This window comes from Taudactylus pleione, unplaced genomic scaffold (genome assembly GCF_031769625.1).
Source record: "Taudactylus pleione unplaced genomic scaffold, aTauple2 ptg000585l, whole genome shotgun sequence".
Classification (NCBI taxonomy): Eukaryota; Metazoa; Chordata; class Amphibia; order Anura; family Myobatrachidae; genus Taudactylus; species Taudactylus pleione.
Genome location: NW_028284987.1, coordinates 3,158,180 through 3,173,435, shown reverse-complemented (window position 1 = coordinate 3,173,435; position 15,256 = coordinate 3,158,180). Strand labels below are relative to the sequence as shown.

The window sequence follows — 15,256 nt, the reverse complement described above, 5'->3', positions numbered from 1 at the left end:
TCAATGACGCTGCTGTATTAATTATGCACACCCTTAAAACGCCTGTTTTGACCTTTAAGCACGCCTGCGTTCTGATCTCCACTCCCCGTTTTCAAGTACCTTCTCCCGTTACCACCCACATACGCCTCCACCTGTCACTCAAAATAGCAGGCATTCGCTATTTAGCGAACGAACGATTTTCGGCCGCACTGACTGGTTCGCGCATGCGTATTACGATCCGTACGCATGCACAGTTGGGAAAACATCGCTCGGAACGAACGAGCGGCCGCTAACGAGTGGCTCTGAATCAGGCCCTGAGACTGCAGGCATCTTAATTACAAAGTTTACTTACCCATGGAACAACTTTACTAATCGCATTATTATATTATCAGGAGTACGGATTCTTCTTTTTTCAACTATTTTGGAATTTTCCTATGCTTTTTTTCAGCCGCTGATTACAACCACTGCAGCTGATGTGATGAATTGATGCAGTACTGATACACTATTTCTCGGAACTCCTAATAACACTACCAAATGGAGTTTGTCTTATTTATGTATTGATATTTGTTTTAACTTTAACGTTTTCCAATGATGGTATTTTTATTATGTATTATTTTAAATCTTTAAATAAATATTATAATTAAACGCTCTCTTTGAGAAATATATATCTTTGACATACACTACTGTGCAAGTGAGGTATCTCCACGCATCTTTTATCCTTGGTATTCCTCATGGACAGACGCAAGCCTGAAACTTTCTGTTTGCTGTGTACTGAGGCCTGATTCAGAGGCGCTAGCAAATAGCGAGCGCTCGCTCTGAATCAGGGCGTCTGCTTTTTTTTTAAACCCGGCCTCTTGGCCGCTCGCTAAGCCTTTAGCGGGCAGCCGGGTTATGGTCGCGATTATCGGGCTTGCAACGAGACCCTTGTGGTAGGGTCTCGTTCCCGCAAGCCCCAGTGAGCTTCCTGCTCTAATAGAGCAGGAAGCTCACTACTGACATCACGAGTGTCAGTAGGGCAGCCCACAAACGGCAGGAGTTCCTTCAGGAACGCCTCCGTTTGTCCAGCCACCCCCCCCACCCCACCTACAAAACGGGGTGAGCTGTCGATCAACATCGACAGCTGCCCCATTTGTAGTGAGCCCCGGAGCGAGTGAATTTCTCTCTCGCTACGGGGTTTAGCTCAGTGCTCAAATTTACTAAAGTGAGAGTTTTTAGAAGTGAGTTTTAAAAGTAATGTTGTCCATAGCAACCTATCAGATTCTACTTAACATTTAACTAGCATCTTCTAGAAGATAATAGTTGGAATCTGATAGGTTGCTATGGGCAACATCAGTTTTAAAACTCACTTCTAAAAACTCTCACTTTAGTAAATTTACCCCTATATCTGCTAAAAAAAACTGTGTTACCATTTGCAAAGACAACTGCTGTACTGGTGCGTACACACAGTCAGATAACCTGTCAGATTTTAACGATAATGATAACAATCCTAACGTTATCGTTAAAATCTTACAGTTTCTGGCCCCTGCAAACGACCATACGATGGTCGATGCGCGGCCACGTATGGTCATTATCGACCAACTACCGTCATCTGTGCAAGCAGGCAGACCTGGTCGATATCGACCAGTTTAGCCTGCTTACTATAGGGACCCGTGAGCGTCGTTATAGTCGTTAAGGAATTACTGCATGTGATGGATGAACATACAACACATGCAGGATGATCAGACACGATAGTCTGATTGTTATCTGATCGTTGCCATCGTACCATGTGTACGCAGCATTAGATTATAATATAAAGTTGCAATCTCCCCACTGAAATTCATCTTAGGTTAAGTGAATCACATAAAGCAGTGGTCGGGGAACAGAGGTAAATTACCCCATTTGGGGCAAAACTGAAATTCCTGGGGGTAATGGACGGACAGCCAAGCATACATATGAATCATTGCATGCCCGGCTGTCCGTCCATTACCCCCAGGAATGGAGGTCACCCGGCATCAGTGACCTCCAGCCCGGCGCCGCAGGGAGGCTCTAAGCTGGACGCCCGCCGAGATGTTATTACCGGCTCCTTCCCTGCAGTGATGCGTTAGCCGGAGGCTGGAGTTCTCTTCTGAACTCCAGCTTCCGGCTCTCTCCATGCGCAATATGGGAGAGACGTCATGACGTCTCTCCCATAGTTCTGAGGAGCAGCCAGGCGGACAGTCCGGCGGCCGATGCAGGAGCGGTGATTAAGGTAACTTTTTTTTTTTCGTACAAGCGGCACTGCAGGGGCATAACTATGGGGGCACTGCTACAGGGGCATAACTATGGGGGCACTGCTACAGGGGCATAACTATGGGGGCACTGCTATAGGGGCATAACTATGAGGGCACTACTATAGGGGCATAACTATGGGGGCACTGCTACAGGGGCATAACTATGGGGGCACTGCTATAGGGGCATAACTATGAGGGCACTACTACAGGGGCATAACTATGAGGGCACTACTACAGGGGCATAACTATGAGGGCACTACTACAGGGGCACAACTTTGATGGCACTGCTACAGGGACATAACTATGAGGGCACTACTACATGGGCATAACTATGAGGGCACTGCTACAGGCACATAACTATGAGGGCACTACTACAGGGGCATTATATGGGGACACTACAACAGGGGCATAACTATGAGGGCACTACTACAGGGGCCTGCACTGGGCCTGCAAATAATGTTATGTATATCAAAATAGCCCTCAGCAGAAAAAAGGTTCCCCACCCCTGCTGTATGTCGACATTCATAATATAGATATGAGAAATTCGATATAATTATCATGTTAGAATGTTGACATATCATCCCTGGTGGCCCAGTGGTGTCTTCCGGCTCCCGACAGTCATGTGAAAGTCACTTCTTGCAGTCATCTGACAGTGTGGCATTCAGGTAAGTACAGTCCCCCTAACCCTAAACCCTACCCCTCCCTGTAGGTCCTAACCCTAAAGCCCCCTTTCCTCTCAAGCCTAACCTTAACCTCCTCCTAGTACCGAACTCAAACTCTGCCATTCCGCAGCCTAACCCTAGTGTCGACATTCTGACAATGTCAACAATTTAACAAAGTCGACATCATAACTATCAACATTTTGTTGTTGACATGACTACATATCATTTAAAACATGGGCAATTGGTAAATGCTAGTATGTATGTGTACACCTCTATCAGCAATCTCGCAAACTCTATAAAACTACAAAATAATTACTCTATGAATTAGTAATGATAAATATTAGTCTAGTTGTTCTTGCAGCAAAGTGACGGGAAGCCTAACCTGCTTCACTTCTAATAAAGGTTCCTACAATTTACTGGCATCAGTGCAATCATATTCTACAAATTTTACCTCAAAACATTAAAGTTGAAGTGCGAGTGTAAAATGACAAATTTATTGAACTAGATGACTATATAATTCTCAGATGATAAATATTTACACCAACATTATGTAACCACTAAAATTACTTTGTGTAAAAGCATAAATTACACGATAACCAATATTTATTAGTAGCATAGCAGTTTATGGATATTTTACTACATAAGTATTTCCAAAAAGTATTCATTTTGCTTTGGCTTTTATACTTCCCTCCAGCATGGCATAATCCTTTCCCTCCTGTTTCTGACAGCCACCTGCTCTTGAAACACAAAATTTAGCAAAGAGTACAATGTAACACCATAACCTGTGCTTAATCCTGCAGTTATCATACTAGTGGCTCTGTTCTTCCCCTCCTGTCTTTCTGACAGCCACCTGCTTCTGAATCATTGAATACAGCAAGGAGCACAATGTCACACAATCACCTGCTCTTCCTCCTGCAGTCATCATACTAATGGCTTGGGGCTCTATTTACTACAATCCGCATTTTGAATGCAGATTGTAGTATGATATTACCGACTAAATTCGGATTGCGAATTCAGCCAATATCACAGGGATTTACTAAAAATCCCTTGCAGGGACAGAGCTTGCGATTAAGCTCTGTTCCTGTGAATCCCCTCCGCGCACTTATCACGGTATTTTCGCAAAAAATACAGTGTCAAGTGCCCATGCATGCACCGACCGGCTGCCGCTAAGCCCCCCCCCCCCGCGATCGCGATCCCCTCCCCCCCCCCCCCCCCGCGACCTTCCCTCACTTGATTGCACTTACCTGCAGTGATCGGGGCTCCCGTGGTGTCCTCCATGGATCCGGTCAGCTGACATCCCATCCTGCACTGGGGCCGGCTCCGGGCTCTGCTTTGCCTGTTACCGGGGGAGACCCTGGATAACGCCACATCCCAGGTGGCATTATTATCACAGGGCTTCCCTCTGTATTTTTTTCATAATTTATTTTGGTAACTACTAGGCAGATCGCATTTCCCATTATAATGATGGGAAATATTATTACGAAAAATAAGTGATAATTAGGGATTGGAGTAGAATTTTACGAATTCTACTCCAATTGCCCTTTAGTAACTTTATGTGAAACTAAAATAATGTGAAAAGGGTGTGAAAACATCCTTTTTCACTTTATTTTAGTAAAAATAATGATAATAAATAGAGCCCTATCTCCTTTCTCTGCTGCATTTCTGACAGCAACCTGCTCCTGAAACACCAAATGTATCACAGAGTGCAATGTAACACCAATAACCTGTGCTTAATCCTGCAGTTATTATACTAGTGGCTTTGTCTTTCCCTACTATCTTTCTGACAACCACCTGCTCATTAAATACAGCATAGGGTGCAATGTAATCGCAGTCACCTGCTCTTCTTCCTGTAATATTTGTACTAGCTGCATGGTCCTTTTCCACTTGTCTTTCTAACAGTCACCTGCCCCTCAAAAACTGAATACAGCATAATGTAAGACCAATAACATTCTCTTCCCCCTGCAGTCATCATACTACCAGCATGATAACTGACAATGGAGGAGGTAGCTCTAATCAGACTGAGATCCTTGGGAGACAACTTTGTAAAATGATTGCAGGAAGGTTTCCAGAGCTTGTAGAAAGCTACTGCTGGCAGTCAGCGCAGAAGCCCACAAATCTATGTTACAAGCATGGATTTTTCCCCTCCCACTTTCTTTGAACTTGTTTAAAGGGAAGTTACACCACATTTTTCAAATGGACTGGTTGGAGATGACCTTAGATAAAGAGAAATTAGTTTCAAAATTTTTGGAGTCCTGGGAAAGTTATATTTCTATTCTCCCAGCCAGGGTCAGACTGGGGAATGAAGGACCCACCAGGTGAATGCACCCACAGGGGTCTACTAAGGGGTTGTGGCCATCCAACCAGAGAGGAGTGAAACGACTTGGCAGCAGGGGATGGGGGGGAGGGGGAGGGTTGTGGACATAATCAATTTTTAGAGAGAGTGAGAGAGAGAGAGAAATAAGCAAGTGCACAACCAGTCATTTCCTCATCACAGAAGATGCCACCTCCAATGCAGTCATTATCCTGCCATCCACAAATCCAAAAGATTAGAGGGATCTACTCCTTATTTGAAAAAATGCAAAAAAATCTTTATATTGATTGTTCATCACTTTACAATACTTTTTCATCACCACTCAGTTATAGCACACTTTATCATCCAAGTGTATTAAAGGAAGTTCATGCACAAAAAATAGTCACAGTATTCCTGGAATACTGTGACTATTTTTTGTGCATGAATTTGCTTTAATACACTTGGAAGATAATGATGAAAAAGTATTGTAAAGTGATGAACAATCAATATAAAGAATTTTTTGCTTTTTTTCAAATATGGAGTAAAGCCCTCTAATCTTTTGGAGATATATATATATAAATGATAGCGCTGAGTCAAAAAATATGTGAGTGCCAGTGACCCATCACTTTCAAACTTTGGCATCTTATAGCACTGTTTCTGGGTCCCATCAGAATGTCAGGTTAAGTGTAATATATAAAAAGGTTAAAGCCCTCAAATATACCTCAGACTTCCCCACATGGCATGAGACCTACCCACAAAGCCCTCATGTCATGGGGGACCATGACATACACTAATCCCTGCCCTCCACCAGTAGAGGGCGTGGGCATATATCATTCGGGCCCACCAGGGAATTCCCCGAATCCCCGGTGGCCCAGTCCGAGCCTGCTCCCATCAGATTTGTAGGGTCGGATTAGACGTTCCCTTAGAAATACAGAATGGTACGAAACCAGATTGTTTTTAGATCCATAATAATATTGGATAGCTAGTTTCTTGATATCTCATTACTCCTTTTGGGTCTCTGGCTCCTCCTGTCTCCAACAAGGGCTCTATTGGGATATGTTCCTGGAACTGTTACTGTATTTGATATGTACTTGCTATTGTACCAGTGACACTGGGCGCATTAGCCATGTAGATGACTACAGTTATGTATATTACTGTATACGATTATGAACATGTGTTTTTCCATTTTTCTTCAGTATACTTGACATATCATGATCGATGGTTGTAATTTTGTGTGATGCTCGAATAATAAAGTGATTTAATAAAAAAAAAATTATTGCAGGATAGACTATTGGTGATAGGTATCATCATTCTGATGCTTGCAATCAATTAGCATGGGAGGCGAATAGGACTATGTTGCAACTTGCAAATACAGCGTAATAGGAAGGATCTTTTACTGGTCTTAACTCTGAAGGGGTGATTCAGCAAGGATCGCAATTCCAAAAGCTGCGCGCTATTATGCGAATGCAGCAAGAGGTGTATGACACCTCCTGCTGCATTTGCGTTCCCAGCACTACGACGGAGATCGCAGGCTGCGATCATTGCGACCATCTATGGTCAATGGTCACGATGGTGGACAGCTGTATAGTGCAGTACACTAATGCTGAGTACAAACTGACAGATATATTGTCCATTACATTGAACAGGCAATATTTCTGTAGCGTATCAGTGGGTGTGTACATACGATGTGTCTGTGTACAACATCCTACATAGACATATCGCATCTGCCCTGCAACACAGCTGATGTCGATATCTCTTGCAAATATAATGGCACAGGGGGGGGGGGGGCTGGGCTGCACATCCTAATTTAAACATAATAAGAGGTGCTACCATGCTGAGACCTGTAGTTTTAATGCAGAAAAAAGCGGATGCACACTCTAAGCACTAAGAATACTGATGATCAAAATATATATAATAAAATGCTGCCTAGGGATTCATGATAGGCGAAATACCGACGCCTATCATAATCCCGACGCCGGAATCCAGGACGACGCGTGCCCAAATAGGGTAAGTCCGGGGCGCCCATCCTGTTAGCCGCGGGGGAAAGGGTTAGGTTTAGGGCACTTAGCGGGGTTAGCGTTAGGTTTTGAGAGGGAGAGGATAGGGTTAGGCACCCCTAGGGGAGGTCAGGGTTAGGCACCCCCCTGGGAGGGATAGGTTTGGGGAGCGGTAAGGGAGGTTAGGGTTGGGCACTAGAGGGAGAGGTTAGGGTTAGGCACCACTAAGGGAGGGTTAGGAATCAATACGGGTGGGTCAAGGTTAGGGTTAGGGGGGGACAGGGGAGGTTAGGATACTTACCTGCCTCTGTCTGGATTTTCATCCTGTCGAGTAGAATCGGTATGAAATACCGCCGGCCACATGGCCCGCGGTTCGATTCGCGGCAGCCCGACAGTTGAACAGATCCCGGCAGCGGCAGCCCGACAGCGCTGGAAATCCCGATCATCCTCAGGTAAGTAAAAACTAACCTAATCCCCCTAACCCTAACCCTCCTTAGGGGTGCCTAACCCTAACCTCCCCCCCAAGTGCTTAACCCTAACCCCCCCCTGTAAGTGCCTAACCCTAACCCCCCTTCCCCGCTGCCTAAACCTAAGTCCCCCGGGGGGGTGCCTAACCCTAATCCTCCCTCCCCCTAGCCTAACCCTAACCCTCCCGGGGGGGGTGCCTAACCCTAAGGCCCCCCTGGGTGCGCTAAACCTAAACCTCCCCCCCCCCCGCGGCGCCCGGCATCCATTTGATCGGGATGCCGGGCACCTGTCTCCCGGCGTCGGGAAAATGACAGGCGTGTAGATATAGACGCCTGTCATTTAACCCACGCCGGGATACAGCAGTCGGGAAGCCAGCTGTCGGGATCACGTCAGCCGGTTTCCCGATTGCATCTCTGTCGAGCACCTGCCACCGGCATTTCAATCTCATTCCACTCCAACAATTAATTAACTAACATGTTTGTTTTGCCCACCTACCACTTCACGGTGACCTCATCAGGTGGGTCCCTGACATCCCTAATACTGACACATTGTATAAATTTATCTAGGACACCTTTCATAGTGCCCATTAAATGTGTGTACTGCAATACAAAGGACCTATACTAATTAAAATCACCTGAGGCAGGTGCAGGGAGTGCTAGCCCAGGAGAAGGGGTTTCACCTTCAAGTATACATTAAATACACACATACATAGGAAAAAAGGGGGGGGGGGGGCTGGGCTGCACATCCTAATTTAAACATAATAAAAGGTGCTACCATGCTGAGACCTGTAGTTCTAATGCAGAAAAAGGGGAAAATGCAGAAGCACAGTCTAAGCACTAAAAATACTGATTACTGATCTTTTCCTGCATTAGATATGACTGTGTGGGTAATTTTAAATGTCCTCCCAGTTGTGATATCAATGCAGACACATTGGCTGAATGATTGGTAAGTGTGTATGCACTCGGCGAGTTAGTCAGGGGTGTACATACTGTAGCTTAGCTTGTGCTGTATGTAAATTTGTGCCCAAAAATCAACTTTTATCAACTTAAATACATACATATAAATACATGAAAAAGTATATATTATTATAACAAGTGTAATTGTCTCTCTTAGGCCCATTGAAATGATGTTCAGTAAGGTACTATATAATGTTAAGTTGCTTCAAAATACAATATTAATAAATAAATAGAAAAATATATAGTAATCCAATACTCTTATTTGACCTTGTAACGTCTTTGACGTCATAAACACACCAGAGCAAGCTACCATTACTTCTAATGCAATACACCTATTGATTGCTATATGATCTACTGTGACATTAATAGAAAAACATAACAATGGAGTTAGTTTATATTGCTTAAGTTAAGGATTGTTTTCATAAGTGAAACCCATTGATCTAAGATGCGGCAAGGGCAGAAATAGAGGACCAATACAAATTATTTGCAGAACGAACATTTCCTTAAAGCTACACTACCAGGTACATTACCATGGGTCATCCATGGGCTCCTCTATGCAGTCATTTTTCTCGGGGCTCCAACATTCTACTTGTTGTATTCCCAGTTGAAAACTGGGAGATTTGTGAAGCTACTGAGCAGGTAATTAGGAAAGGATGAGTGAGATGACCAATAAGGGGGAGGTTTGTCAAAGCTTGGATACAGATAAAGTTTAGAAAGATAGAATGCCAACCAATCAGCTTCTAACTGACACAGGGGTCTATGTACTAAGGGGAGATAAGGGGTTAGAGGCGCTAAAGGCAGAGAACATCCCTTTACATCCCGCTTCTCAGTATGCACTAAATAGATTTTCTCTGCCTGCAGCCTGCCAGTGCTAAGTGCAGGCTACAATATGCCACTGCACCTGGGTCACTTAGCACTAGGGGTGTGCACCGGCCACTTTTCGTGTTTTGGTTTTGGATCTGGATCTTTCTTCGTGTTTTGGATCTGGATTGGTTTTGCCAAAACCACCCTTCCGTGTTTTGGGTTCTGGGTTTTGTGTTTTGGATCTGTATTTTTTTTTTAAAAAGCATAAAACAGCTAAAATCACAGAATTTGTGTGTTTTTCTGCTCCTATGCTATTATTAACCTCAATAACCTTAATTTCCACTCATTTCCAGTCTATTCTGAACACCTCACAATAGTGTTTTTATATCCAAAAGGTTGCACCGAGGTAGCTGGATGACTATGCTAAGAGATACGAGTGGGCGGCACAAACACGTGGTCCATCTAGGAGTGACACTGCAGTGGCAGACAGGATGGCAGTTTGAAAAACTAGGCCCCAAACAGTACATAATTCAAAGAAAAAAAAGAGGTGCAAGATGGAATTGTCCTTGGGCCCTCCCACCCATCCTTATGATGTATAAACAGGACATGCACACTTTAACAAACCAAACATTTCAGCGCCAGGGTCTGCCACACGACTGTGGCTGAAATGATTGGTTCGTTTGGGCCCCCACAAAACAAGCTGGCAATTAATCTGTCCCTGCACAAACTGGCTCTACGGAGGCAAGATGTCGTCCTCATCCTCCTCATCCTCTTCAGTGTTGTGTACATCCTCATCCTCACAGAGTATTAATTCGTCCCCGCTGGAATCCACAACCACAGGTCCCTCTGTACGTTCTGGAGGCTGGTTTCCCTGGAAGAGTTGATAATTCATTTTATGAACATCATCTTCTCCACATTTTGTGGAAGCAACCTCCTACGCCTTTCGCTGACAAGGTTCCCGGCTGCACTAAACACTCTTTCGCAGTACACACTGGAGGGGGGGCAACTCAGGTAAAATAGAGCCAGTTTGTACAGGGACCTCCAAATTGCTTCTTTTTCCTGCCAGTACAGGTATGGACTGTCTGACATGCCTACTTGGATGCTGTCACCGATGTAATCCTTTAACAGACAGACGCACGCTTGTCGCTGCTGCTTTGAGGATGCAAGTGCGGCTACAGCCCACACAATTCACAAAGACAGAAAAAAAAAGAAGAATTTTTTTATTGTTTGTGGAGCGCACATTGAGGGTTACACCACCCTTTAACAGACAGACGCACGCTTGTCGCTGCTGCTTTGAGGACAGTATCATATGCAGTGACAGTAGACTTGTCAGAAATTGTTGGCACGTCCTTCAGTCCGGACCAGATGTCCAAACTGGCCCTTGACTTATGACACAGGCGCACGCTTGGCACTACTTTGTTGATGCACGTGCGGCTACTGCGCACACAATTCACAAACACAGAAAATATTTTTTTATTTGGTTTGGAATGTACTTTGGGGGTTACAGCACCCTTTAACGGTCAAGCCAGCCGGCCCTTTACTTATGACACAGGCGCACGCTTGGCACTACTTTGTTGATGCACGTGCGGCTACTGCGCACACAATTCACAAACACAGAAAATATTTTTTTATTTGGTTTGGAGTGTACTTTGGGGGTTACAGCACCCTTTAACAGTCAAGCCAGCCGGCCCTTTACTTATGACACAGGCGCACGCTTGGCACTACTTTGTTGATGCACGTGCGGCTACTGCGCACACAATTCACAAACACAGAAAAAATATTTTTTTTTTAGCACTTGGGGGGAGCACCCCTGACGGACAGAGCACCCCCTGGACAACACTACAGCACCCCTTTAGGACTGGGACACTGCACAGGACTTTGGAGTGGACACAGCCCCTATGGACAACTGACTGCACAACACAGTCCAGCCAGCCCCTATGGACTTTGAAGTAGTGGACACAGAACCTATGGACAACAGCAGCACAGCGCAGTACAGCACAACACTACTCTGCACTACACTACACTACACTACACAGCCCAGCCAGCCCTAACTCCCACCCTCCCTCTTCACTGTCCACAGCCAAGTGAGAAAATGGCGCCGACGCGGGTACCTTATATAGGATCCAAAACCTGCGAGACCCGGAAGGCGGGATGATGACGTTTTGCCTCGATTTCAGATCCGAGTCAGGCGGGAAAAGTCGAGCCTGACTCGGATCGGCCTTGGATCGAGGGGCTCGGGGGGGTTCGGATTTCAGAAATCCGAACCCGATCACCCATACTTAGCACTGCCATAAACACCTATGGCAGCGCTAAGTGTCCCAGGTGTTACTAAGGGGAGAGGGCACTTGCCGCCGGGTGTCTTCTCCAGCGCTGGCTTTGCCGCCTGTAGCTGCCGGCATCTGCTTCTCCTATCTGGTGCTTGTTGTCATTTTTCAAGTTTGTTGATAAAGTTTTTACAAAAAAATAAATAAATAAAAAAAGTCACTGCTGCAGCTGCCGCCGGGAGATGATGAGTCATACACAGGCTGTCAGGGGAAAGGGGTCTCAGCTGTTACCGCCGAGGGGGTGAATGCCCGTGAAAAGTGATTGTGGGTCCACACTGGACGACTTTAATGAACAACAGAACGATTGCCGTTTCGTCATTCATTAACAATGCACTGGCTGCTAACGATGTCGCTAGGTTTGATGTGGAGCATGTCAAACCTGGCGACTGTAGCTAGCGACTGCGGCAGCGCACAATCATCTGTACACACTGAGCAATGTAGGCGATATGTCGTAACGAAACAGCATATCGGCCCGACATTGCTCCAGTGTGCACCCGGCTTTAGCGTTCACTCTCCTTGGCAGGTCTATTTTTAGTAACAGCTGCAGTAGCCGGCACCTAGCAGGTGAAACAGGAGCGGCATTAACTTCACGGTATGTGGAGTTTTATTAAATAGACCCCACAGCCTGTAAAGTGACAGTTAGGTGTCTCCCAACATTCATCTGATCGTTTTGTCGCTCCATGTGCACGGAGCTTATGATTGACAAAATAAATCAATATTTATCTGTTCAGCTGCAGAACCAAGAGACTTAAGGCTATATTCAATTAGATGCGAAAAGTCACGTTTGGCGAAAAGCGTTCGCAGATGCGAACTTTTTGCACATAAGTGCGTATCACCGTATCCAATTCCCAAAGTGTTTGCATGAGTGAAAACTTCATAGACAGAAACCGGCGAAAAGTTTTCACCATCTCAGAGCAGGTGAAAAAATTAGCAAAATCCCTATTTTTGGGAAAAAAATGTGGGAACTTAGGACCTCATTCAGACCCGTTCGCAAGCGCTGAGCGCTCGCAAGCGGGTCGATGTTTAGGCACTGCGCGCGCAGCGGCCACACTGCGCATGCGCAAGCCAGGGAGCGAGAGAGAAATTCTCTCGCTCCGGAGCTCACTACAAAAGGGGCGGGTGTTGATATTGATCGACAGCTTGCCCTGTTTTGTAGGCGTGGTGGGGGTGGTTTCACAAAGGGAGGCGTTCCTTAAGGAACGCCTGCCGTTTTGTGGGCGGCCGCACTGACATCAGCAGTGATGTCAGTGGGGAGCTTCCTGCTCGATCATAGCAGGAAGCACTCTGGGGCTTGCGGTTGCCGAGACCCAACCTCAGGGTCTCGTCGCAAGCCCCGATGGTCGCGATGGTCTTGACCATCGCGACCATCAACCCACAGCTTAGCTAGCGACCAGGAGGTCGCACTTCAAAACCCATGTGGCCGCCCACATTCAGAGCGACCGCTCGCATTTTGCGAGCGCCTCTGAATGAGAGTCTTGGTTCAGAACCCTTTGGACACACCCCTAATGGCAAATTAGGCAAAAATAATTTTTTAATTAGCTTAATTCCCACTAATAATGACGTCATTTTTGGGGTGAAAATGTAAAAAGTGTTGGAAAATGGATTTAAAGTAGTGGGTCAGGTATTTTGGGGTGCCGTATGGGACATGTGTTTTTAGGATTGCAGGTGTCTGCACCAGGTGTTTTTTAAAAAAAAATGTAAACTGCACTTTATAGACACAAAAATAAATTAGCAGCCATTTTAATGTATTTATTTAACTGCAGCAATTATTTTCTCCCAAAATATTGCTTTCTTATAATTTTTGAACACTTATGCAAATTTGCATTCAACAGCCATTTGACACAGTTTAAGAACCCAAAATACTTTTATTAGGGATTTTAATACACTTCTACTGTATATTGATTTCCTATGTCAGTTAGGCTTTTATGGGGTGCAGACTGAATTCCCCAAAATGTGCTGTACTTTTTGCTAGTTCCGCCATGCGCAATTCTGCATATTGTAATTGGACAGGGTTAAAAACAGGAGCGTGCATTAAGAAAGTAAGCGAAAGGTCGCACCAAAACTGGCGAATAGGGTGAAAACTTCTCCGGCGATAACTTTTTGTTTTGTCGTGGCTAATTGAATACCTCCCTTAAGATATAAATACAAAAAGTCACCCCAGGATGTTCTCTATATATTCATAGTCTGACATGTTCAATAACTATCTCTACTATGAGTTATAGTCAGTGTAAGCGCTCAACTGTATTTTTGGGTTTGCTTCTTTTTATGCTATACTTTATTTTGTCATATTCTCTGCTTCACCTTCAATTAATGAATGCAATTTCCTCTACAGACTTATGACTTTTCTACTTTAAGCAATGTAATTTATGCAGTGAACAAGAGACAATGCCAGCACATTATCCAGAGGTCTATAAATATGATCAGGTTATACCATTGCCAGCAACGACTGGTTCACCCTCCGGACAGTCACTGTTCTTTAAACATGCTGCATCAGGGATTCCAAAACTCTGCAGAAATACAAATATAGAAAATGATTTCATTAATTTATTTAGTGCAGATCCTTGATAGAGGTTAAATTATAAAGCAATGCTACGGGTGTGTTTATCTATCTTTAGGGCCATTTCTTAGACCTCAGTTGCGTATAACTACATACCATACATGCCTACCCTGCCGGAAGTCGTGGGAGGCTCCCAATTGTAGAGTTTATCAAAATTATTTTGATTGTCAATATTCTTAGAGCTTAGAGTGTGTGTTTTGTTCTTCCTCTTATTTATAATGCCAGCATACTCCATATACAGTATCTGTGCAGAGAATCTTAATAAGGTCTATAATTTCCGACCTCAAATAATCTTACATCCTAAACCTCCTAAGTCTTTGAAATATGGCAGAAAATCAGAGTACCCAGAGGAAAACTTAGACACCATGGGCAGGGCCAGATTAACAATGGGGCGGATGGAGCTACAGCTCCAGGCCTCCACATAAAAATAGGCCCATTGTCATGACAACATGATGTTGACTGGCCATCTGCTCTCCACACGGTCAGCCATAAATCATAAGTAGTAAAATTGTATTTCTTTTTACCTCACAAAATGAATATATTTTTTTTCCTTTACATATTTAGGGAGACATTGGGGCTGAGAGTATAGGGGGTACACATCCAAATGGCACAGGACACACCCACACAGCACTGGTCATGCCTCCTCTGCTTCTCATAATAGGCCCTTGGTCATTTTCAGCTCCAGGCCCATGTGGCCCTCAATCCGGCCCTGACCATGGGAACAAACAAGCATCAAGCATGTAGCAGTTTGGTCAAACGCTAACCAAAGTGATAACACTATGCAATTTGTAGTGGCCAGTTCATGCAAAATATAATATTGTACCTTAATAGGAGTGGGGGGGGGGGAGCTTGTGGTGATCTGGTGCTGAAGGATAGCTGCCCCATGAAAAGGGCATCAAAAATTCAGAAGTTAAGAAGGAACAACTGAGACCGTAAAATTCATCCCATATTTCCTTTTGGGTCACTGATA

At 44.7% G+C, this 15,256-nt stretch overlaps 1 protein-coding gene across 1 annotated transcript in view; it reads right to left on the bottom strand.

The window, feature by feature from the left end:
• P2RX5 (purinergic receptor P2X 5) overlaps nt 1–15,256 on the bottom strand; it is a 170,671-nt gene that overhangs the window by 42,255 nt on the left and 113,160 nt on the right. The window contains exon 4 of the mRNA XM_088453673.1: nt 14,161–14,236. Coding sequence (XP_088309799.1) covers nt 14,161–14,236 — 76 coding nt within the window. The remainder of the gene's footprint in view (nt 1–14,160; nt 14,237–15,256) is intronic.